At 37.7% G+C, this 25,360-nt stretch overlaps 1 protein-coding gene across 4 annotated transcripts; it reads left to right on the top strand.

Moving 5' to 3' along the window:
• On the top strand, window positions 1-25,316 carry LOC129364969 (tyrosine-protein kinase yes-like). Of its 4 annotated transcripts, none has more exons than XM_055037928.1 (12): window positions 1-498; window positions 10,132-10,438; window positions 13,199-13,298; window positions 14,255-14,353; window positions 14,587-14,690; window positions 15,763-15,912; window positions 16,197-16,352; window positions 17,701-17,880; window positions 19,674-19,750; window positions 19,957-20,110; window positions 21,761-21,892; window positions 22,675-25,316. In XM_055037928.1, the coding sequence occupies exons 2-12, from the start codon at window positions 10,141-10,143 to the stop codon at window positions 22,881-22,883; spliced, it is 1,659 nt and encodes a 552-aa protein (XP_054893903.1). In that variant the 5' UTR covers window positions 1-498; window positions 10,132-10,140; the 3' UTR covers window positions 22,884-25,316. The 4 variants fall into 4 exon arrangements, with proteins under 4 accessions (XP_054893903.1, XP_054893902.1, XP_054893904.1 ...); XM_055037927.1 differs by lacking the exon at window positions 1-498 and adding an exon at window positions 1,349-1,530; XM_055037929.1 differs by lacking the exon at window positions 1-498 and adding an exon at window positions 2,921-3,165.
• Window positions 25,317-25,360: the final 44 nt, after the last annotated feature.

Below are 25,360 nucleotides of genomic sequence, written 5' to 3'. Positions count from 1 at the left end.
TTTTACTCAGCTCAAGGTTTTTCCACGTGAAAATTTCACGCCGCGGCTGCGCTCAGACCAGCGGTACCAGACGGCTCCGTGTCTGCGTCTCCAGCTGCGTGGCTCCAGTCCCGCAGGCTGGGTCGGCCATGTTGTTGTGTGGGGGTTGATGGAAGTTTGGTAGTAGGAAGTGGAGAGGAGGCTCCATCTCTCCGGGATACTCCAGGATCCCACTTTTCCTCCTTCCTCTTTGTTTTCCATCAGCAGCCATGCCTCTGCAGGATTGTCCCTTCACTGATTTCTCCACATGAAGGAACATGACAGCCTCTTGCAGCGCTAACACCAGCCTCCAGGACTGCAACACTTGATTTAACTTAAAACCAAACCGCTGGATGGATGAAGTGGGGATGAAGGCGGATCGGTCCCGACTGGAATAACTCGGATTTACTTTGTCCCGAATTGATTCGAGGAGAAAGTGGTGGAAATAGGGAGAAAGACCACACTGGACGGACCGGGAAGGTAAAGGCAATAATAAGAATAAGAATAAGAAGAAATGTAATGATTTGTTTCTTTGTCAGAGCAGGATGATTAAAACAAGAAGGGCCAGCTGCCCCGCTGTGTGACCTGTCATCAACAAAGGACTGCAAGCATTGCCAACACTGAGAGCTGATGATATGCTACTGTGTTTTATTCACCAATGTGTTATATGTAAGAAAAGGAAAAGGCAACGCACGAATTTAATCCCAGTGGGGGAAAAAAAAAACACACCAATTCCCCTGGAAAAAATTTAATCTGGAAAATTGCATATAATTATAGCTTTATTACAAGAAGCAGGAACCTTAATATATCATTATGGAGTATAGCTGTAAATGAAAACTTCCAACTCATTTTATTACCGCATTGCAATGTGTTTAACTCAAACATTTACAATTGAAACATCTGATTTTTAATGGGTTTTCTAAAGTACCTTATCATTTTGGTAAACTGTTAAATACTTAACCCACTCGTGAGTCATGCTGATTCAGCCCTCTGGAACATCAGGGTTATTATATATAGGCTATGTATATATTTCTTTCAACAGCTGGGGTTTTCTCTATGCCTTTCATCATCACAAACCCCACAGAATGTCTTAAGATTAGAACTGTTTTACTAAAATGATTCAGTAACATGTCACATCCTGAACAGCTCTTTGCACAACTCTACCTGAATAAGCTGCTTTCAAACCTTATAAGGTAGCTTGGACCTGGAGAGTTGGGAGTGCTGCGATTAAAGCTGATGTCGTCCGTTTTCTTATCTGGCTGAGTGTTAGTGTATCTTATCACAGACAGGGTGATGTTTGTCACCCTGGCATTGGGTCAGAGTAGAACATCTCCAGGAAAGGGAGAACTATGGGACCTAGCTGTGTCGCTCAAGTTGAATGCATTTTCTCAATCTCAGTCTGAGAATCAGTTTAGACCTGCAGGAGTTGCGTGTTGCCAATTTATGTGGTAAGAAATCCATTGTGAGTCCATAGACACATGCTGGGTGGCTCCAAGCATGTGTATGCGTGAGGTGAGTGACACTTCATCAGTCAGACAGAGAACCTGAATATTGAAGCAAATGAGTAAGTGAAGTAAATATGGGCTCATTATTGCAACATTTATGTTTTGCTTGATTGAATTTTAGGGTGGTGATTCACATGATATGTATAGTAAGATCTTCTGCTGAGAAAACATGAGACCAAAGCACAAGATGTATTTGTTGAGGTTGGCACTTTATTTACATTTGAGACTTTTATCCGAATTTTTATTTCTTGTTCGGTCGACTGATAGCAGGCAGTTGCAAATACACTGAAGAATCCATTCCACCCTAATCAGTACCTCCGCTTCTGAAAGCTTTTTGACTTATGTGCTGGATTTTACTGAGGCAAAGATAAAGTCCATGTGAATACAAATTCACATATTGCCTATCAGATATTGTAAACAAAGTATATCATGTGCTCTTTTTCCTTCACTTCACAACGATAAACTATTTTGTGATTATTAAATTAGAAAATAGTGCAAATGATCATGTGAATAAGTTTTACGTTCACTTACACTTTTTAAGAAACATAGCAAATGTTAACAGAGACTTAAATCAAATAAGGAGCACAATACACGAAACATGTTTTGTGTTAAAATGCACAAACACGCTATTTTTAAGTATAAGAGAACAATCTCTCTTTGCGGTAGCGTGTGACATATTAAGACCACACCGTTTTATTAGCAGCCACATACAGTTGAACATATTTGTACTAAGTCCTCTTGCTTGAGTTGAGTTCATGTAGCCAAATTCCTTTTGTGCCAAAAGATGTTACCTTAAAGATCCATCTGCATTCTCTAATATTTGTTACAAAAAATAGTCTATGATACTGGTTGTGTCGTCCCATTATAGGATTGCAGATTCCAAAAAGAGGCCATATTTACACATCTAGGCATTCCCGTGAGATCTGTTATTTTGGAAAATGTGCCTTTTCTCAGCAGCCTAGCGACTAAAGTGAGCTTGATGTCAAAGTCTTTAGTTGTAGTCTTCTTGCATACTAGCCATGTTCTGTGATAATGTTGATGATGCAAAATGACAAAAGGAAAGATTCCTATGTGAATATTTTTTTATATACATAGGGAGTCCAGTCAGATAAAATCTCTCTTTCAAGAGTGGCCTGACCAACAGGCACACTGGTGTACTACATACAAAACAATGATTACAAGGTATAGACAATAAAACATTACAAAGTTCACTTAAGTATACACAAAATATACAAAAAAAGCAAAACAGAATTGTACTTTTGTTCCTAAATCTGCCCTAATCTGGTCTAAATAGCAGGGTAATCTTAAACCAGAAATTCCTAACCATTATAAGACTCAAAATAAACTCGCTAGTGATGGTTTTCTGAAGGCTCTGAAGGCTTACTTGGATGTAGTGTGTTAGGTATTAAAATTAATGTGGGGCTCAGTTGCAGCCAGCATCTGCTGCAGATCTGAACTTCAGCAGGGCTCCACAGACCGCCTTCCTGTCTGTACTCACAGCTGGGCACGCTTTCAGTCGGAGCGCTGGCTGATGGATGGAGGAACTCCGGTCTCATGCTTCCTTTAAGCTCAGCTGCCGGGCTGTCATCCAGCCAAATGTCTTGTGATCTAAACCCCAGAGGAGAAGAATCTGTTTGAAACAGTAAGACTTGTTTTATTTTAGAGTCAGCTCTCAGACCATTAATAATCCACAGTGCGCTTGCATCATTGCTACATCTGCTCATTTGTATTTTCAGCGAAACTCTACAAGCTTTGTTAAAGGGGCAGTATTATTTGTTTTCCAGCCACATAGTATAATTATTTAGAATGATCAAAATGTCACCTTCAGTTGTATATATCAAGAATGACTTCAAAGAATTTTGACTAAATAATTTAACATCTTGAGATTAGGCCTATGTATCTTTAAATTCCTATCTTCATCACATCCTCACAACATTCTTCTATCAATTGTTTACAAATGTTCATCAGAGCACTGGACTGAGAAATAGCTTATATAATAAGCTCTGCAGATGTGCACTTTCACCAGGTGTTTGCTTACTGCTGCTGCGACTAGTTTGAAGGAGCGGAGTGGGGGAGGAGCCTTTCATAAGTGTTGCATTTATACATGAAAGAATAAAAGCAATATTCCTGGTGTGTTTCTGAGGAGGGAATAACATAACGTGTAAAGCTCACCAAAGTCAGTGTTTTACATATGATTGCCCCCTTAGGAGTCAGGTTTTACCAACTAAAATTGATTACACCAGCTACATAAACTTGCCCAAAAACAAGGAAATAAATGCTTGTCAACAATTTCTTGTTATAAACCTCATCTGTCTCATCTGGAAGGACATTCAATGTTTTCGTGAGCAGTAGAGATGAAGATGTAGATTTCACCCATGATGAACTTATCTAATAAAGCTAATAAGTGGAGGTAGTGTGTTGGTGTGGGCCAGCATTTCACAGATATATAACTATAGTTAAGGATTTCTCTCATACCTCCAACTTGCTCTTTCTGTGAACTTTAAAAAAATTATTTGAGTTGTGATCCTAAGAGTTTCTGCCAGAAAAAAAGCTCCCAGTCTTATCAACATTTTGTAAATCCTGCTTTCACTGCTCACGCTGTGGTTAGAATGGAAGAAGGAAACCACAGGAAGGTCTTGGATATGCAAAGAATGATTTCCTAGCTTTAAAGCTCAGCGAGACATTGAATTTTTTTTTTGTGCTGCAGCTGGCCATGGATTTCTGTTCACAATGGTATGTTTTTGGTTAAGCGTGCACAACCCGGAGCCTCTGTGAAATCCCTCCAATGCTGTCACTGCACACTGACTGGAGTGTGAATTATCAGAGCCAATATTAGTGAATCAAACTCACAGAGTTGCATGAGAGTTTGCCTCTGAGACTAATGAAAGCACCAAAGACAGAGGGTCAAGAGTCAGAGAGCCTTTTGGACATGCAGCATCTTCTGTGAATGTCAGATGTTTGTGGAAAGATTTTTTCTCTCCAGACATCTGGGGCTGAATCAGGATGTCTGCAGATAGATAGTTTTTTTCCTGGAAAACATGACAATGGTAACAATTATTACTCAACAAAGAATCATCCTTAAAAGAATGCAAATGCTTTCAGTTAGAGGCAGATCTCAGCAAGTCTTTGCTTTTTTAAGGGCCTTGAGTAACGGACTAAATCCCTGTTATTTCTTCAGGCAGTCCGACCTTACTGGAAGAGGTATTAAGCAAAATTATTGCCTAATCTGCCACACTTCTTACTGGACACAGGCATGAGGAGGAGGAAAATAAGCACTAGCTGGAAAGGTATTGCTGCTTTTATTGCACATATTTGACTGTTTTTGTAGATTATTAAGGAGAGACTACTGGCAAGTGCTTATCCCAGCCGTGTTGTGCAGAGTTTGGTTGCACAAGAAGAGATCTATGCTTGGAGGAAAAGGTTTCAAACAGTCCATTCCTGATTGCTTAACTTCGATTCAGGCTGATTTCAATGTCAAGCTCACTTATGTTTGGTTTTCAGTCTCTGTGAAGCAAAAAAAGAGCACAAAGAGCTTCAGTTTGTGTAAATCCTTACTTCTTGCCATTGCAACTTCCTTGTTTGAACTCTTCTCCTTCCTTTGTCACTGTGTTTGGCGCCATCTGGGAAGACTTGGGTGTCTTCTTATGTTTGTAGGTCATGGTATCATCCTGGGGGCAGGATGTTGTCCGCAATTACAATAAGCTGCTATAATTAGCAGCACATCATAGTTTCCCAACAGTTGCATGGCTGTACTGGTCAGAAATTGCCTCATGTGCAGCAAAGGGACATCTTGAGCTTTTAGATATATTATAGTACATAGTTGCAAAAACTTGGCAAATAAGAACAAGCACACAGATGTGATTCCACATTCTCTTTCTGTTTTCAATTACTTTGTTGCACTAAACTAATATTTCATTACATTTGGATATACAATTGCAGAGGAAAGAATGGAATCATTATTATTTATCCCATAGTTAATATTTGACGAGAATGGTGTTGCTGCTATTTTTTTCATTTTGATCTATTTTACAATTATTAATTCACTTCCTCTTCTTAATTTTTTTGTTGCTTAACATCATTCTAAAAGTTGTATTGCAACAGTAGATGCAATTTAATTTATATATTAATTAATTTGTTTGTTATCCTGTACTTAATGTATCGTGATGATGTTTTTTTTTCAGTTGGTTCCTGGTAGTTTGGGTAAAGCTAAAATTTAGATTTAAATATAGGGTTTATCATTTATTGTTTTAAATGATGATAATGTTTAATTTTATTATTTAGTTCTTCAATATTTTGCTAAATTTTTATTTAAAACATTTTGCTGTTGTTGCAATTATTATTATTATTATTATTATTATTATTATTATTATTAGTGTACTATATGACTATTTCAAATTAGCCTTCCTATTTGAGGTAGTAGCAGCAGCAATCGCATCAGGTCTAGTATTTGCCTATTTATGTTTTATTAATTTGTTTGAAATTTTAGAGAGCAGCTTATACTAATTAACCCATTTAATCCCAAATTCTTTTCCTGCAAAATAAGTGACACACATAACACATGATATTTATGATGTGTTATAAATATCACACATGATAAATGATATGATATTTATGTTGGTTATGTTAGTGAAAATGTAGGTTTTATACTGGACAACAATTGTTGCCGGTGGGAAACTGCATAGTCGAAATTACACAAATCTGTCCGATTTATACATATAAAAAAATAACACAAATCATGTTAAATATTATCTATTATAACAACAAATGGTTACAAGAGTGTTCAGAAATATTTTAGACACATAAAGACTCAATGCCACATCCTGCAGATGTCGTAGTCTCAATGTGCCGAGTGACCTTTCACCTCATTTAGTTATTTCATCAATGAGGTAAATTCAGGTGAAAATGTTAGTATGAGCAAATCTGCATCTGAGAGGAAATTCTCCCTGTTCCACCAGACGAGTCACTTCACCTCGTCCCTGTCCTAAACCAGTTTCAGGCACGGCATCATCTTGCAGTCGTCATTCAGACTAACTAGACTTATGTAATGACTAACTACACTTATGTAATGAATGGATCACCTTTTGGTGAGGGTTTGAGGGAGGAGGGTTTCAACTTTAGGAATGACAGTGATGTAGATGACATCATTTTGAGGTTCCTAGAAGATCTAAAATATCTGATAGTTTTAAGCTGTATGTAAATATCAAGGCATATAGAATAAACATCAAACCAATGGACACATAGCATAGTGCTGTCTATGTATTATGCTAGCGGCAACATATGTTGCCAAGCTTACAGTCACTCCACTTATGATCAAAAGATGAATGAAGGGATACAATTTTCTTTATACATCAGTAGAAGACACTTCAAAGAACATATGTTCAAAATATTTTATTTATATTTAAGTATTTTACTGACTTCCTCTTGTACAGGTTTGTGACTGACGTTTAACTCCAGTGTTACAGGCAGGAAGTAAAGAAGTTTTAAATTTGTACATTTTCTGTCTAGGATGACACACTCTTCAGTTGTTGAACTGAAGATATAAAAAAGAAAACAGTGTCGTTATGCAACAGCTGTCTGATTTATCCGACTGACAGTGAGTTGTCTGGCTTTAGCTCTGGGCAAAGTCAGACTTCAATGTGACATTTCAGGCAGGGTGAGCTTGGCCAAAATGACTACACCCCCATGGACCATGGTGGTCACTCTTACTTTGTTTTCTGTTATTATCCTCTTTTAGTAAATCCTCCACCCTTGTAATCCTCCTAGTAGTTCCAGCTGGGAGAGCTGGCACTGTGTGTGTCTGGCTGCCCCCCTTTCATTCAGCTGGTCTCACTTTGCCGTTTCTCCTGCTCCGCACACGGAAAGGTCAAATCATTTTATTTGTACCTACACAAACACTTGGATGAATTTTTATTTGAACTCGCTGTACTGGACTTCTCTACAGGGATTTAGAGGCAAAACAATTGTTTTTTTATAGCACATTTTCAGAAACAAGGCAATTCAGAGCACTTTGCATATAGTAGAAAAATAAAACAGTAAACAAGCAAAATAAAGGAAATAGAGTAAGGAAAGACAATAGAAAGTTGAAAAACAGATGATGTTCCAGCTGTTATTGATCAAAGGAAGCTCTGAACAAATGTTTTAGCTGTTTTGCAGTTTTCTAGAAGTTTGTTTGAGATTAGAGAAGCATAAAAACTGAATGTCTCTTCTCCACCGTTTGGTTCTGACTCCAGGGACGGATAGACTTGAACCAAAACACCTGAATGGTCTGGTGGGTTCACACATTGGCAAAATCTTTAATGTGTTTTGGTGTTAAGCCACTCAGTGATTTATAAACTTACAAAAGTATTTTAATGTCTGTTCTTCATCTCAGCAATTATTTCTGTGCATTTTTCTCACAATCTTTGTCAGGGACTCAAGAGGTACAATATGTGTTTTTGATTTGTATTTAGTTGTTTTACCAACTGAGATATTTTCTTTAACATTCACCCTGTAAGTCTAAGACATTCTCCCCCAGAAGTCATAAAAGCAGAAGTGTCTTTGGGATTTACTTTTCTTGTGTCATTTCACAAGATTGAGTTTTTACAAATGTGGTTTAGGCAGAAGAATAAGACTTTCGTTGTTCAGCTTTTCTACCACTATTTCTGTTCTACACAAATAGTGTAAATATAGTATAAAATGTTTAATACGGTGGTGGTTTAGTTGAAAGGATGGAAAGTCTTCCTGTTTTCCGGTCATCTTGACTCAGTAAGCCCTGAACAAAATCAGCAGACTTTCATCAGTTTTTCTAATGAAATTTAGACCCCACCGTAGTTGACAGGATGAAGCCTGTCTCTGCTTTCCATGACAGTTGTTTCATCCTGAGGCTGGAACAGCGTCTGGCTCAGGAACTGTACGTCTCTTCTCTGTGCCAACATTCTCAGCATGTTGGCTGCACATCTGAAGTCAGACATTGGATTTATAGCCACACTAACTTCAAACCCTTTGTAAGAAATCTGTTATTTAGAAACCTCTGTAGTGCCTTATTACGTCTAAAACTGTTTTTTCTTAAGACAACCGTTGTTGCAACCTACAATTTAAGCACCTGCAACATTTTATTTGTGCAAACTGCTTTAGAATGTTTGAAAAATACCCATTTTGTTGAATTAGTTGGCAGTAAATGCGAAGAACTCTGTGAACTCTCAATTATGCACCCCCCTCTAAGATAAGACATAATACAGCCTCCTAACATCAAGGCCATGGCTGCAGAATGAGAGAATGCTACACCTCTTTGACTAATCGTTGCATGATGTTGACTCAGTAATAAAGTAGCCTGATGTCTTTGCAACTACTGCTTCACCAGTGTACCATCATACTAGTCAGCACTACTGATACTTGTGTTTCTACTTCTATCTTAATAGAACAAGATTTTGTTATATTTTGTATGTTGAGAGTAGGATAAGAATCCAAACAGGAGCTTGGAATAAGGATTGCAAAAGAATTGATGAGGGGGAAAAAAAACTGTTAGGGTACTAAAGTGAAGCAAAGTGAACAGGACATGGAGCATGGGCAGAGTAACAAATTAAACCAGCAATCAGGAATGAAAAACCAGGAGCTTAAACACTCGGGAAGGGGTGAAAAATGTCAAAGTAACCAGATTAACTAATTAGATTCAATCTGGAATGGATGTGGTAACAGTACAGTATGGTCACTGAGGGAGAGAGACTAATGAATACAGAGGATGTTGAACTAAGATCAACATACCTGAGAAACTAAATCCAAATGCACAAAGAACAGAACACAAGAATAAAACAATGTGGCTGAACGTTCCTAGCAATAATAAACACAGAAAAATGTATTAAATATGTCAAGATCTATGATAAAGAAATGAACAGACAATTGCGGGCAATCCGTAATACTGTTTCTGTTATTATCCTCTTTTAGTAAAAAATAACACAAATCATGACAAATATAATCTATTATAACAACAAATGGTTACAAGAGTGTTCAGAAATATTTTAGACACATAAAGACTCAATGCCACATCCTATAGCTGTGGCATTCTCCATAATCTGACTTTTTGGATTTCACAGTCAGTTGTCAAAGTGATTGTGATGATTCATTTTGTTATTGTTCTGAATAATATTTAGTAGTTGTGAGAAAAAAGAGATCCAATTAAAAGGTATCTGTAAACATCAGCCTATCATCCATAATTAGATGATAGTCTGAATTTTCACCACGCCATTCTTTGACATGAGTAAAAGTGTAGTATCATAAAACTTAGAGGCTCTCTCACATGTTATCTCTCTAGTTTATACCTCAGAATATTCAGAGACTCATTGTTCGTAGCTCTGTTCAAAATTGTGATTCAAAGCAGATTTAGAATTCTCCATATGTCCCAGTTACAACAGGGCTTAAAGTCTTAGTGGTTGAAGCAGGAACAGAATGATTAACATGGAAATATCAGGTCATTACACTTTGATTTCATAACATTTGTACCAGAGCTGGCAAACCATATGTCACGATTCCTAATCCAGACTCCTCCTCTTATAGCTTTTCACGCTACACTGTGCACTTCTCCAGATTGTGTTTGTGTTAAAATGATCTCTTTTTGTTTTGTCTGTCTGTGCAGACTGAGACGATGGGCTGTGTGAAGAGCAAAGAAAACAAAGATCCCACCATGAAGTATCAGACCGACAATTCCTCACGGTCTGACCCCAACACCTCCACCGCTGTGCCTCACGTCGGTCACTATGGGCCAGACCCGACGCAGACGCAGCAGAATCAGGCCCCCACATCTTCCTCCAGCTCTGCAGCTCTGAATTTCAACCATGCCCTCACCCCATTCGGAGGCTCCTCCTCTGCCATGACGCCCTTTGGAGGAGCGTCGACCTCCTTCTCTGGTCCCATGTCCAACTCTTTCTCTGGTGCCGTCTCTAGTGAGTAGAGTTTTCTTTCTTGAAGCTTTACGTTATCACATTACTACTACCTGTTTACATTTCTCAACAGACTGAAATGTCTTGAAATCAGCTGCCAATGTTGACATTTGACAGAACTCATTTTGTTGAGCTGCTCAATGCACTTTATAGCCAATCCAATATTGTTTTCTCAGTTAAAGACAAAAACATCCAAATGTCACATCATTAATGACCATTGTTGTGAGTTAATACAGTGAGTTTGAAAACTGCAAAAGATTACTCATTAGTAATTGTCAAAAACATCTTTACTGTATCCTATTCCTGCACATTTAAAATGAAAACAGACCAAAGATGCAGCAGTAACCTGGTTACATAAGTATATATATTATTTAACTAATATTAAGTTGAATGACTTTTTTGTTTTAGTTTCAAAAAGCGTGTTTTTGGTAGGAGCTTCTCACATATGGACTCTACTTTCAGTTCTCCAGTTCTGTGTCATTGTTAGAACATTTTGTCAGTGGCCTTTCAGGTAACCTCAGATTATATTTTAGAGTTGATAACAAAACTAATTCAAAATGAATTTTCTTTCTTTTAAATCATTGTTTTGTAGATCTGGATATATGCTTTGACTCACAATTATACTGAACAACTGGGCTCCTGAAGTTTTGTTGCCCAAAACTGACCAGTATTTAAAAATATTCATGTTTTCAGCCACCTTATTAAAACTCAGATTTTCACTGATGCATGATACTACCATCATCGTGTTTTACTGTGGAGATGGTGTCATTTTTATTAACCACAGTGTTGCTTCTCTCTAGAATTTTTGACCCAAAAGTTGAGGTTTGTTTTCTTCAGGATTGGAGAACGTGCAGCCAGGACTGGACGTTTGTTTCTGTCTTCAAACCCTTTATGTATGGACTCCCTACATTATTAGAGACCTTCTGTCTCTAACAAGAAGAGGCAGTGTTTAGTTCCCATCAGCTTCAGAACAGCCAATCAGCATGTACATTTCAATTTAGAGAACTGACCTGGACGGGGAGGTGAAGACTGGAGTCCCCAGAGAAATATGAAGAACTGTGTCTTTAGACGTGTAGTTAACTGTTACTTGGGTTATTCATTATGTTTTTAGGCCCTTTTTTCATAGAATACTGAATGAGGTGTTTACAAGCAACTAATCCTGTTTCGTACCGAAACCTCCTGCTTCTGTGTCATTGTTATTTTACGTTGATACATTTTTATACAAGTCTTTCTGTCAGCCTTCATCCACAGAGAAAAGACCTGATGATCAAACTCTCCTGTTAGATGGGATTTCGGTTGTAATCCTCCCCGGTGCTGGATTATCTGCTCTTAGACGTGTCGCTGGGTTGCCGTTTGCTTTCTGCAGGTGATAATAGGATTATTGTTGACAGCATTGTTGTCATGAAAGGCCTCCATGTGGGAAGGCTGCTGCACAGTGGGCATGTTGATTTACAGGATGTTGTCATGGGATGCAAAGAAAAAGCTGATTTATACTGTGTAATAATGACAGGTGGCTTTTAATGGTTCATTTGAGGTCATGTTCTAATAAATCAAAGCCACCAACCTGATCTGAATTATGACTCAAAGAAATGTCATATTTCTGGAGACAGGTTGGATATATATATAGAATTTTCTTTGACTTATGTAACAATGGTATTGTCAGATTCAATCTGTCATTTTTATAGCTGATGCCAGATATTTACGTACACTGAATATAAATTAACTTACTTTTTCTCCCTCACTGTCTGACTAAACTGTATCTATTTTAGGCTGTCAGCGATCTGGATCATCTGCAGTTGTCTGACTTTTTGGGCACAACTCTGAAGATCCAATTGCAGTAACTAATTCAACTAGAGATAATTGCATGGACGAGTTTGTCGCAATCTTGCAGGAATATTAGTTTGATTTTTTTTTTTTCGCCTGGAAACATTCTTTAGGCGATAGAAGGCCAACTTTGTAACCGTCCTTATGTGTCTCTGAAGTTTGAGTATGAGTCCATCACTACACACAGATTTTGGGCCTGATCACAAGTTTCTAGCTGTAATAACCAAGGCTGTGTGCTGACTCTTGATAGTTCCTCTTTAGGTGCAAAAATATTCACTTTTGTTTCTATTCAAATGAAGAAAGTTGTAGCACATCTGTGCATTGATTAGTTTTATGCATCTACTCAATGCTTAATTGTCACCTGGTGATATTGTAATGTAGAGCACAATAATGGGGACTTGTCTTGCTACTTGTTATAATCTGAGCATGTAAATGTAAAATAAGATGAGCCCCAGAATTGAACCTTGAGGAACCCCATATGAGATGTTTGTCAAATGTTGAGTAAAGTTAACATAGATTTGACTCATTCTCATCATCTGGGCTTTCCCAAGTTGTTTAAGGGTTTAGTATACTTGGTCTATTTAAACTTTGGATATTTAAGAATGTAATAAAGCTATCTTAATATTCTTTTCTGGTCTTTAACTAAAACAAATAATGTTAATCTATGCTGTCATGAAACAGGAGAAATTTAGTATGTCATTAGTTTTTTTTATATATACAGATTATATAGATATCTGGTTTCAACTGTGGATGTAGAGCTGGTACCTATACAGCAAAATTACACAAAAAGCCAAATACTGACACTTTAGCCAAATGTGCCTGTATCTGTCTCAGCGGTCTTACACTGGCATATTTTGTAATGCTTTCTATGCAAACACACAGTGGTTGCATAGAAACCACTGTGGGTTTTAACTGTGGGTTTTGTTTTCATATTTTCAGGTGGCGTCACCTTCTTTGTTGCCTTGTATGACTACGAAGCCAGAACATCAGATGATCTTACATTTAAAAAGGGGGATCGCTTTCAGATCATCAACAATACGTAAGAATCTCCTCAGTTTCTCGCCAGTAACTGTTTCCATGGAAGATCTGGCTCTATTTAGCGTTCATAAATGATTTGCAGTGGTCATAAGTCTACATACACTCATCATAGAAATGAAGTTTATTATGATTTTAAAATTTTAACAATGTATTTGAATTACTCTTTTTCCACAATGGATGGATTAAACAACTAACTCATGTAGGAGAGTTTATTAATTATTTTTGGGTGCATAAGTTTGAATTTGAATGTGGATTTTCACCAGTTGATGCAGGCCCAAATTTGACTTTTCACAATTTGACCCAAAATTTGACTCTCAGGTGAAAGGAAATTGCTTACCTCAAATCAACAGCTATTCAGTTGAAACTTGAAGATACGTTAAATCATCTTAAACACATCAAAACTGATTTTGCAATAAAAAATGTCTGCTGTCATCAAGATTCTGAAATAAAATTTTTAAAACCAGCTAAGATTCCTACAGGCCAAACCTGTGGCATAAAAACACAGGTCATAAATCACCACTTTTAGATTTCTGCAGAAAACAATTAGTAGAAGTAAACCAGACCAACAAAGGGACCTTAGTCAGATGTTTGTAGGAGTGTATGTATGCATACAACAAATTCAAACTTGTCCAACCAAAAACATTGACATTGTATGCTGTATAACATTGTATGCAAAGCTCCAACAGCAAAACTAGCTGCACACTTTCAATGAGAAGCAGATTTATTTCATTTTCTTTAACGTCTTTTCAGAACCAAGTTCATGCCCCAGTTTTTTAGATTTACCAGAACCTCTTTCATTATAGAGCTGGACAGGAAATTATTAACTACCATTACCAGTGTTTCATTGCTGCTCTCAGTCAGTCTGCAATATATATGTATAAGCCTCAGTCCTGACAGTTGCCAGTTGAATGAACAAACTGTCTATGTGCTCTCTCCCGTGTCATTGTTCTCCATCAGCGAAGGAGATTGGTGGGAGGCTCGCTCCATTAACACCGGGAAAAAGGGCTACATCCCCAGCAATTATGTGGCCCCCGCCGACTCCATTCAGGCTGAAGAGTAAGACTCGGTTGTTGCCTCTCCTATCCTCTGTCTGCAGAGTGTGTGTCAGAGAGTAGTGGCTGTAGCATGAGTGTGGATGTCTCAGTGTAGTCCAACATTATTGACTTCACACCCTTTTCTGTGAGCTTTCCAGTCATAGTGAGACAGAATCTGCTGGGCTTCCTTTTCTTTTCTTTTCCTTTCTTTTTTTTCTAGTCTCTTCTCTGTTCATATGCTGTTTTGTTTCACAGGTGGTACTTTGGCAAAATGGGGCGCAAAGATGCTGAGAGGCTGCTGCTCAACCCTGGGAATAATCGAGGGACTTTCCTGGTTCGGGAAAGTGAAACAACTAAAGGTGAGTCATTCCTTCTTTTTGAACATTTTTCATTCAATGTCTACGATTCTTTCTGGTTTTACTGGTATGTGCTCTCATCTCAACAAGAGCAAAAGTCTACTGTAAGCCTCTTGATGACATTTTAAGGTTTTTAGAGACTTATTTTAGCTCTCATGATCAACTTGTTTGGATGGCCAGCATGTCAACAGCTGTAGTTAGTTTGTCATACAGTTGAACAGCTAATTTCAATTTCTGCATTTTGTAAACTGATGGGACAAAAATAACCAATTTGGAAGATGTGTTTTGGTATTAAACCAACACAGCATTTCAGAAAAAGACATTCACATTCAAATTGAAACATAATGGAGGTAGTGAGGTGATCTAGGAAGGTTTGTTGCTTCAGAACTTGCATAACTGCTGTAATTGAAGGGACAATGAATTCTGCTTTCTACCAGAACATCATGGAAAAAAAAAATGTCTAACTATAAGTTTGTGATATTAAGCTCATGCACAGTAGTCTTATATCTATTTGGGGTGCTGTAGCATGACCTAAAACAATCCACTCATTTTTAAAGCCCTCCACAAGAATTTAAGGGATGGCAAAACTAGTTATTGTGTTTAGAGGGAGTTACTTTTTCACATAGATCCTGGATTATTTGGATAGATTTTTTTTAATACAAAATTAAATCATCATTTTCAAAAGAGTCTTTTGTTTCTGATAATCTGAAACATGTATGCGTGACAAAAGAAAGAAAAAGTGAACAAGTTTAGCTTACAAACAGGGATGTCACAATAGTTTGCTGAAACCTGCAACAGTAAGCTATGTTGCAGCTAACTGTATTCATTAAAATGGTGTTAAAGCCAGGTGATCTTGGAGGAAAGGTTGTGAACTCTGGAGCAGAACAGGTACGTTCCAACTTAAAGTATGTTGGGAAGGTTAGAAATAAATTTTTGAACAATTGTCTTTCATAAATCTTTGGCATATATCCACTGATTCATTCTCCACTTGTGAAAAGAATCCCAGAATACCACTGTCCCAGCCCAGTTTAAAACTTTTCAAACTGGTCTTTGACCTTCCTGTGTCACCCCGTAGGTGCTTATTCTCTGTCCATACGGGATTGGGATGAAGCCAAAGGAGACAATGTAAAGCACTACAAGATCCGCAAGCTGGATAGCGGGGGATACTACATAACCACGCGAGCCCAGTTTGACACCCTGCCGAAGCTCGTCAAACACTACACAGGTATGGTCCTGTCCTTCCTTGCAGTCAGACCTTGGAGAATTATCTAGAAAATTGTTCTGTGCCACAGATCTCGCTGTGTTGCCAAGGGAGATGAATGCTCTTTAATTTTAATAATAGTCGATGTTACCGTCAGATTTGCCGCATCTTCAGCCTGAGGACGCCTCCGGTTAAGTCTCTGTGATTCCACTTGATTTCACTCTGACCCCAGAGAGGTTCTTCCTGTGATTTAAAAAGCTTTGTGAAAGCGGTGCATCCTTGTAGCAGTTTTTATCTCCATAACGCAGAGCATGCAGACGGACTCTGCCACAAGCTGACCACGGTCTGCCCCACGGTCAAGCCTCAAACTCAGGGGCTCGCGAAAGATGCCTGGGAGATCCCGAGGGAGTCGCTGCAGCTGGAGGTCAAACTGGGCCAGGGATGCTTTGGAGAAGTGTGGATGGGTAAGAACAAAGCTTGTACATGCAGTGGATGTAGATAATAAGGAGACCCTGTGTCTGTAGTGTATTTCCGTTGGTGTCAAAACTGGGGAGTTATCCACTTCCTGCAGTTGCTTCCTTTGTTTGTTGTGTCCTCTGTATCTCAACATTTTGCCTCTTGTCAGATTAGCTGATGCCACAGACCTGTGCAAAACTTTTAAACCATCTTGCTGCATTTACGTGTGGAATCCAGGGATGCCGACTATTTGCTCATTTTAAATTGGCCCTAACTATTAGTTGTACATTTGATACTTTAGATACTTCTCTTGCTTTATCTTTGACTGCTTTTACTCATTTTCTGTACAGTCATTAACATCAATCAAACATCTAACTCAGTTCCTGGGGATACACAATCAGTAAGCCTTAGCATAAAAGATGTTTTCTTCTGTCAGAAAAAAATTAACAGGGTCAAAAGTTGAAAACATCTGGACAAATAGATCCATTTATGAATACAATGTTGCTGAAGAGTTGATCGGATTAGTTTTCTAAGCTTATTTGTTTAGACCTGACTTATGGGCTAAAAAAGATCCAATTTTTAAGATATTTCTCCGAACTAAATAAAGGCAATACATGAGCAACCTGAAAAAGCAACAAAAGAGATGCAGCATTACAGACATTGCAAGAATACACACTTCACACACTGACCAAGGCTGCTGAAAAGGCCTTCATCGTGACTTTAAAATTTTGTTGCATAAGCTTTCATTTCAGACAGATAATGTTTTCATGACCTTGCTAGGTTGTTAGGATTGAAGCTTATCTGTTACAATTTAGAACACCCCTATCTGCTGTCTTCAAATATTTACCTCAGACTCAAGACTGATAATTATAAGAAAAAAGAGAGATAAATATTTGGTGACGTTAAGTCGTTAGATGAGCAATGAAATAAATCGTTTCTACAAAAGATGTCCAATAGATGGTCAGTTTAAAGATTAAATAATTAAAGATTAAATAATCAGGTTAAGATTAAATAATTATTCTAAAATGAGAATAATCTTTGACAGAAAATTGCTAAAAGAAGAGCTTTGGAAAGATTGGAAGAATGTAGATGAAAAATATTATACTGTATGTGACAACAAAACAGTGTGATTGCTTAGAGGGAGAAAAAGATAAATAAGGGATGAAGCAAGAATTTTGTACCCCATTTGTTCTGCCACTTTCTTAACTGAGGTTGAATCTGCTCAAAGCTGCATGACAGCACACGTCTGAGCAATTATAAGACCTAATTAATGATACAGCCTTTCTCCCAACCGATTATTCACACTGATTCCCCCTGTGACTTCCATTACTTTGCTTCCTGTCTTTGTCTCTGCAGGCACGTGGAATGGCACCACCAAAGTGGCCATAAAGACGCTGAAGCCGGGAACCATGTCGCCCGAGGCCTTTCTGCAGGAAGCTCAGATCATGAAGAAACTCAGACATGACAAACTAGTGCCTCTTTATGCTGTTGTGTCTGAGGAGCCCATCTATATTGTCACAGAGTACATGTCCAAAGGTAACCGGAACAAACCCGACAACATCGGGTGTTTCCCCCGCTGAAAAAAAAAACACAACCCGGCTTTATTTTTATGCAATTCTACTGAGTTCTCTTTTAAAAGAGAAGTATCATAAAACCAATCTTTACAGCATGAGTGAGATTAATGCATGGAGATTTCCTTGAAGGAAGAATTTATATTTTACAGGCATTTTAATAGATATGCTGTTCTGGTTGAGAGCCCCCTGTGATTCCTTGAAGGCTGGAACTGAATACTGCAGCAGTTTTGTTGGAGGTTTTTGCACCTTCAGCTGCAGCAGCACTTTTTTTTAAGTGGAGGTGGGGAGGGGTTAGAGCTAGTTAGATTAAATGAGGGTAAATGGTTATCATTTTACATACACCACTCTATAATTGGATACAGTTTGTTCATCTATTGTGTGTTTTCAATGTGAGAAATAAACTGCATTAATATTTTTCAGACTTTCAGTTGCAGATTATGGGAAAATATTTTATTTTACTCTCAGTGAATTGGATTCTAAATCAGAGTCACATCCACTTTGTTTTTGAACTGGATTTTGTGGTGCTCACAGCATTTAAGATCAGAAGTTCTGCCTAATTTAAATACTTTCCCAGAAGGCTTTGCCAGACTTTTATGCCTACAACAGCATAAACAGGCTTCCTTTTATTTGAATTTTCAAATAATTTGAGTTAAATCAACATAATAGTTTGAATTAATATCCAGAAAGCTTCAGAATGACTGATAAGTAATTCATGACTAAATATGTATTGTGTGTTAAACTACGAATGTCTTTTTTTTCTTACCTACTGGAAAGAATATATGGACTACAGATAGTTTTTCCAACACAGCTTGTGATTTGGACCTAAGAAGTATTTTCCAGTACCACCTGTATACGGTGGTTGGATCGAGAATGAAATTATTGACAGCAAGAAGAAAAGAGTCGCCAGTGTAGCTAATTATTGTGAGTAGGGTTAGAAGCAATGCTTGGACATTATAACTGCAGGATTATAATGTGTTCTAATCAAAAACCGGCAAAGACATTGTAAAAATAAATGATACTTCATTCGTATTACACCAGACTGTGTATAGTCTTGTACGGTTTGAAACAAAAAGACAAAAAACTGATAAGCTGATAAAATACAGGGAAAGTATTTCATCAGCTTTTCCCAATAGACACATTGAAAATAATTATTTGAGGAATCTAATAATTAACTTTAAGTGCAAATGCAACTTTAAGCTCGAAATGCAACTTTAAGCTCGAAATGTTGAAATACTTACAAAAACTCAAAGTAAAATAATTTTTCAAAAGCTTGTAATTTCTGTGTGAGAAATAGTCTTGCTTGCTAGAAAGCAAATTGCAACAAGAAACTGCTGCATTCTCATTTTCTGCATTAAAAGTCCGTTAAAAGTGCAAACTTTGCATTGATTTATGAATAATGATATTTTAATGCAAAGTTGGCACTTTTAATGGACTTTCAATGCAACTTTTAGGGGAACTTTGCATTAAAAGTTTCCTTATTTACCAAATGACACTTCACAAACACACACACTCTAAAATAAGATCATATTTGCACTTTGTAGCTCAACTACTCCACTTTTAAATTGAAAAATTGTTTTCCAATAACAAAAAATTCCGCCTCCAGTTTCTTTCACTAAGCATTAACTCAATAATGGGCTCGTGTAATATAGAACAAAGCTGACAAAAATAATATTTCTGCTGTAGCATGAGGATTATTTCACGCAGTCACATCAACACCTTCCTTTTTACAGCTTCTCTTCTTTGCTGCTTTTCCAGGAAGCTTGCTTGACTTCGTCAAAGAAGGTGATGGCAAATTCCTGACGCTCATCACGCTGGTGGACATGGCTGCAAAGGTGAGACAAACACCTACAGTTTCCGCTTTAAATAAAGAGCCTCTGTTTGTGCATGGCTGATTTCAGGGCTTTATTTTAAGACGTTTATAAAAAGAACCGCTACAACAGGCAAGCCTGTCAGGTTTCCCTTTTTGCCTTTGCTTTGTGTGTTTTATGTCCGACATTGTTTGGAGCTGAAATGACTCACGCAGATATTTTATTTTTAGATTGCAGACGGGATGGCTTTCATCGAGCGGATGAACTACATTCACAGAGATCTGCGCGCCGCAAACATACTCGTGGGCGATAACTTGGTGTGTAAGATTGCTGACTTCGGTCTGGCCAGGCTGATAGAAGACAACGAGTACACAGCCAGGCAAGGTTGGTACATTCACGTAGACACACGCAGAGAAGCAGCTTGTGTGTGTGGAGTAGGAATGGAAAATACAGGAGAGCTGTATGTGGTCTCCCATCATGGTGAATTAGGCTAATAGTGGAAACCAGATGCTGCTATTTGCTCTGATTAGTTGCACTTTTCACACACTGTGAAATAAAGTATTTCTGGCACCAGTTAGAAGACATTTCCTTTTCTACATGTTTTTTTCTTGTTCATTCTAAGATCACCATATAAAATTTTGTGCAGTGCTGCACTGTTAATCTTTTCCATATTTTGTCATGTTGTATCCTGGAATCAGTATGTTTTAATTTATGTAATAGACAAACACAAAGTAGGATACAGTAAGAAAGTTAATGTTTAAAACACATTTCACAACTAAAAATTTTAAATTTCTGTTGTGTATTTGTAGTCATCCCCTCCTAATCTGAGACCCTCATATAAGGTCCAGTACAACCAATTATCTATCAGAAGTCATTTGAATTATAGACATAGTCCAGCTGTGAGTAATTTCACTTTATAAGCTCAAATGTTCTTTGAAAGCCCCAACAGTTTGTCAAAGAACATTACTAATGAAACAGCATCATGAAAACGAGGATGCTGCGGTTTTAATGATGCAGACGGGTCAGTTTAAAGTTAGGGTAGGTTATGAAGTAACTCCAATAGCTTTGAACCCCTCAAAGTGACATGTTCAGCCAGTTATCTAGAAAAGGAAAAAGTATGGAGCAACTGCACACAAGCTAAGACATGGCCAAAAACCTCAACTCAGAGATCCAAATGTTTCTGGCACAACTTTACTGACTCCCAGAGAGGAAAGTGAAGGTTAAAGATCTGGTGAGGCCAAGACTCCAGGAACCTTTCAAGAACTAGAAAACAACTTTATTTGTAAACCCTAATTAGGTCACAAGCCAAAATGCCTTGGGATGCTAATAACATTTTTTCCTAGAACTTTGTAGACCTCAAATGACACAAAAGGCAAGTAGAGCCTTAAACAGAAAAGTAGCCAAGACATTCATGGTGGCTCTCACAACAATTGTGGGAGAAGATGCTTTGGTCAGACAAGCTGCTGCTGCCAACAGCTGAGTGTACTTCTACAAACAATTCGCCTGATTTGGAGAAAAACCTGCAAAAAGACTGAAATGTTCATTTATTATCCATCACAACAACAACCCTAAGCTGCAAAACTAAAGCATCCTGTTGTGGTTCAGACCTTATTTGACTGTTTTAAAACTCTTCATACAATTAACTGATCTTGAGAAATTTTGCAAAGAACAACGGGCAAAACGTTCTGTCTTGATGTGCAAAACTGGCAGAGACATACCTCAAATATTGACTCAAGGGACTGAATCTATATTCAGTCCCTTGAGTGAATAATGGCTTTAAAACATTTATAAAACATAAATTCTTCTTCTATTGCACTTTTTTTTTGCTACTTTGTTCTGGTTAAATTCTTAATTAAATGCATTAATCCTGTGTTTGTAATCGGATTTGACTGCTTTTGTAAGGCATTGTATAAATCAACCTTTGTCGAGTCATGACGAAATTTGACGGAAGTAAAATATGCAATATATTACGGATTATGCAATATATTTTTTGAGGACAGCCTCTGATGTTACACCTCTTCATAACCACCACAGGAGCCAAATTCCCAATCAAGTGGACGGCCCCTGAAGCTGCTCTGTACGGTCGCTTCACCATCAAGTCAGACGTCTGGTCCTTTGGGATCCTCCTCACTGAGCTAGTTACCAAAGGCAGGGTGCCCTATCCAGGTGAGCAACACACTCCTCCATCATACACACAGTCGCTTTCTGATTTATGACTGCACCAGATTGACTCCAGTCTGTCAGGTGTTGTCATGCTGCTGTTATTAATGTCAGACAACAAAGTGAAATGTCCCATATTTTGTGTAAGGTGGTTGTTTATGGCTCTGCAGGGCACTGGGGCGGTGAGGGGGGAGGAGGAGGGGATATTGACACACACATGGTCAGATTTTAGATTAGATGAGGCCATCTGGTGGGAGGCGATCAGGGGACCGAACAGCTCAGTTATTAATGGCCATCTGCCGGACTCATTCTGCATCTCGTTTTCCCGCAGTACAGTCACAGATCACCTCGCAAGTGTCTAATGTGGCGTTTTGAGGAGATTAGTTCAGACACACAAAATAGATGTTTAAACTACACGTTTTATTTAGAAATGTCTTTGTTGTATGTCAAGTTTCAAGCTTGATATATAGCAAAGAAAATGTTGCATTATTGCAAAAAGTACAATTTGCAGAAGGAGCTTCAGGAACATTTTTAAAAATTCATAAACATTTGTATTAATACCAAAGATGTGCTGAAATATTCTAAAACCTCTCAGGAATGTCTGGAATTAATTATGTTAATTAATTTGTGTATTTCGAATAAAAGAAACACAATTTTTTTTTATCAGCATCAAGTACATTTAGACTGTCCAGAATTGTCCTTACGTCCAGGTTTGTGATTATTAATGATATTGAATAAGCATCTGTCATGGATGTCCAGATCTCTGATCCTAACGGCGCTCCTCTTAGGGATGGTGAACCGGGAGGTGCTGGAGCAGGTGGAGCGGGGTTACCGCATGCCCTGCCCACCAGGTTGCCCTGAGTCTCTGCACGATATGATGATGCTCTGCTGGAAGAAGGAGCCAGATGAGAGGCCCACCTTTGAGTACCTGCAATCCTTCTTGGAGGACTACTTCACCTCCACAGAGCCTCAGTACCAGCCTGGAGAAAACCTATAGCCATAAGGAGGAAGAGGCTTTGCTAAAGACTGTTAAATACAACTCTACTTAATTTGTGTCCATTGTTTTTATTTTGTCTTTTTTTTTGTCTGTTTGTTTTTGTTGTTCTTCCATTATCTGTTCAGATTTTTTTTTTTATGTGATTTTTTTAACTTCTCACATCTGGTACAATTATTGGAGGGAATTTTTTTTTACCTTTGTAGATTTTATCAATATGTATGATTGCAGTTATGGGCATACACATTCACGTTTAAATACCAGCCACACACAGTGTTATGTTTCTGTGAAATAAGCTGTGATTTAACAACCACAAAGAAATCTAATTGAAATAATTTTGAAGTTTCTATGGTTTACTATAGCAATTTGCCTCCTTTTGTTGAACATATTCGCCCTGATTTTCTCAGTTCACAACAACTATAAAGGTATGGAATGTTATTTCAGTTCTAGATAAAAAAAAGTGCACATTTTTTTTTTGTTTGTTTTTGTTTTTTTTGGTCTAGTCGGTATTCCCTACACTTATAGGGAAGAGAAGGGGCAAAGTGCAGTAGCCAGTTCAGTATGTGGTAAAGAGAGAAACAGGCCAGAGGAAAAGCTGTAGTGTCCAGTCTTTGCAGTAGCAATGTTTGAATCCAAATATTTAGTCCCCAATCCTGACACAAGTCATTTATGATTCGTTTTTTACCCAGGCTGATATACCTCAACGTCAAAACCATTTATACACCCAAAATACAATTTAAATCCAATTTAAAGTAACTCGCTGCATTTAATCAGTATTACAGGGTCCACTTTTGATTGTGCGCCACTTAACTCATTCACCTGTGGCGTTTTTCATGATGCAGCATGCATTTTGTTTCAACAGCAATCACTGTTTAGTCCCAACTATTTTTCTGTTGGACAACATTATGTTTCTAAAGATTTCTGTGACTCAACTACTTCTACACCATAGTCTTCAATAAAACCCCTTCTCACTTTATGCTGACATCAGAGCAGTTTTCAGAAACGGTAGGCTAAGTTTGTTTTGTATTTTGATATCACTCTTTGATCATTTGGCTTATAATGCATAGAAATAACATACAGACGATATCCTCCTGCCTCATCAACTTAGAATTTTGTCTTGAACATCAGAAAATCTAATGGATTGTGTTTAAGATGATCTGTGCCCGGCTCTGTTACACAGTGAAGGTCTTTTCAAAGAATGAAACACTTTTTGAGTGATAAGGAACACCCAGATTTGTAAGATTGACAAAATAATGTGAACAACCTCGATGCAGTTTTGCAGACGTTACAACTTGTAATACAATTGCTTTGTTCAGCTGTTACATCACAGTAGAAAACTGTGATCCTAAAATCCTGAACAAGCAATAATTGTTTCGTTTTCTGAGTGTGATTTACAGTAACGATAATAAACTCCGATCAGGTTTGCTGTTTCAGCGTTTTTCCACTCCATGAGAGCGTTGATAAATATAAATGTAATTAAAGTACTACTAAATGTATTTACTGTTTGTTCTTTAGCCGTATTATTGCGTCATCGAATTGGTGTTTGAAAGTAGCCCATTTGAAGAAGGTTAGGTTTTATTTTCATAGCAATGTTTCTGTGACAAAGAACAGATGTGATGCCAAAAAAATTGTTTATTATCACTTTTATTATCACAGTAAAAGCCTTTGTGATCAAGTTTTAAACCATAGATTTCGTAAATGTACCACTTGTTATATTAGCAATTTCAGAAACAAGTTAATATATTTTGTTGGTAGAAGTTCTCAGGGGGATAATCTCATGCATTTTCATTCATTTCGGGGTGATAAAACTTAAAGGAAATCTTACACAACTGAATCTTATCTCCTTTGTGTGTTTTCTGTGCTCCATTTTCACATTCTGTTATAATATACATTTTCTTACATTACAGTTAGTGTCTAATAATGTCATTTGGAGACTTTCTATTTGCTCACCGCCCAACCAAGCCGTAATTTGTGTTCTGAATTTTCAGTCTTTACAACCGTTCTATATATTGTCTCACCAGTTGGGTTTTTACAGTAAAGAGCTGCTGAAGAAACCGAAGGACTAAGGCTTTCTGTCAAGTCATCATGACATAAAACATTGCTTCCAGCCAAGTATGAAGATCTTTGCTGACCCTTTGTCTTGAAGAACGCAAAGCCTTTTATCCACTAAACTGTAACTGCTGAGAAACCTTTGGACTTGCCTGTTTATGTAACCAAAAGGACTCTGCAAACACTATATTTAAGACATTGAATGGATGTTTTTAATGTTTTTTTTTTTTCTTCTTTTTTCTTCATGTTCTTTCATGGACTCTGCAGGATTGTATTAGGCCTTGCAATGAGGGCTTTGTACCATAAAATCAGAATGCGTTTTGAGGAGTAAACCTGTGGGAAATCATTTGTGGAATTTGTAGAATAAAAACTTGATTTTACACGCAATATGCCCGTCTTGAGACAACTTGATATGTTTCTTTAAATCGTGG

Source organism: Poeciliopsis prolifica, unplaced genomic scaffold, assembly GCF_027474105.1.
Source record: "Poeciliopsis prolifica strain line A6 unplaced genomic scaffold, Auburn_PproV2 SCAFFOLD012, whole genome shotgun sequence".
Lineage (NCBI taxonomy): Eukaryota > Metazoa > Chordata > Actinopteri > Cyprinodontiformes > Poeciliidae > Poeciliopsis > Poeciliopsis prolifica.
This window is presented reverse-complemented; position numbering and strand designations above follow the sequence as displayed.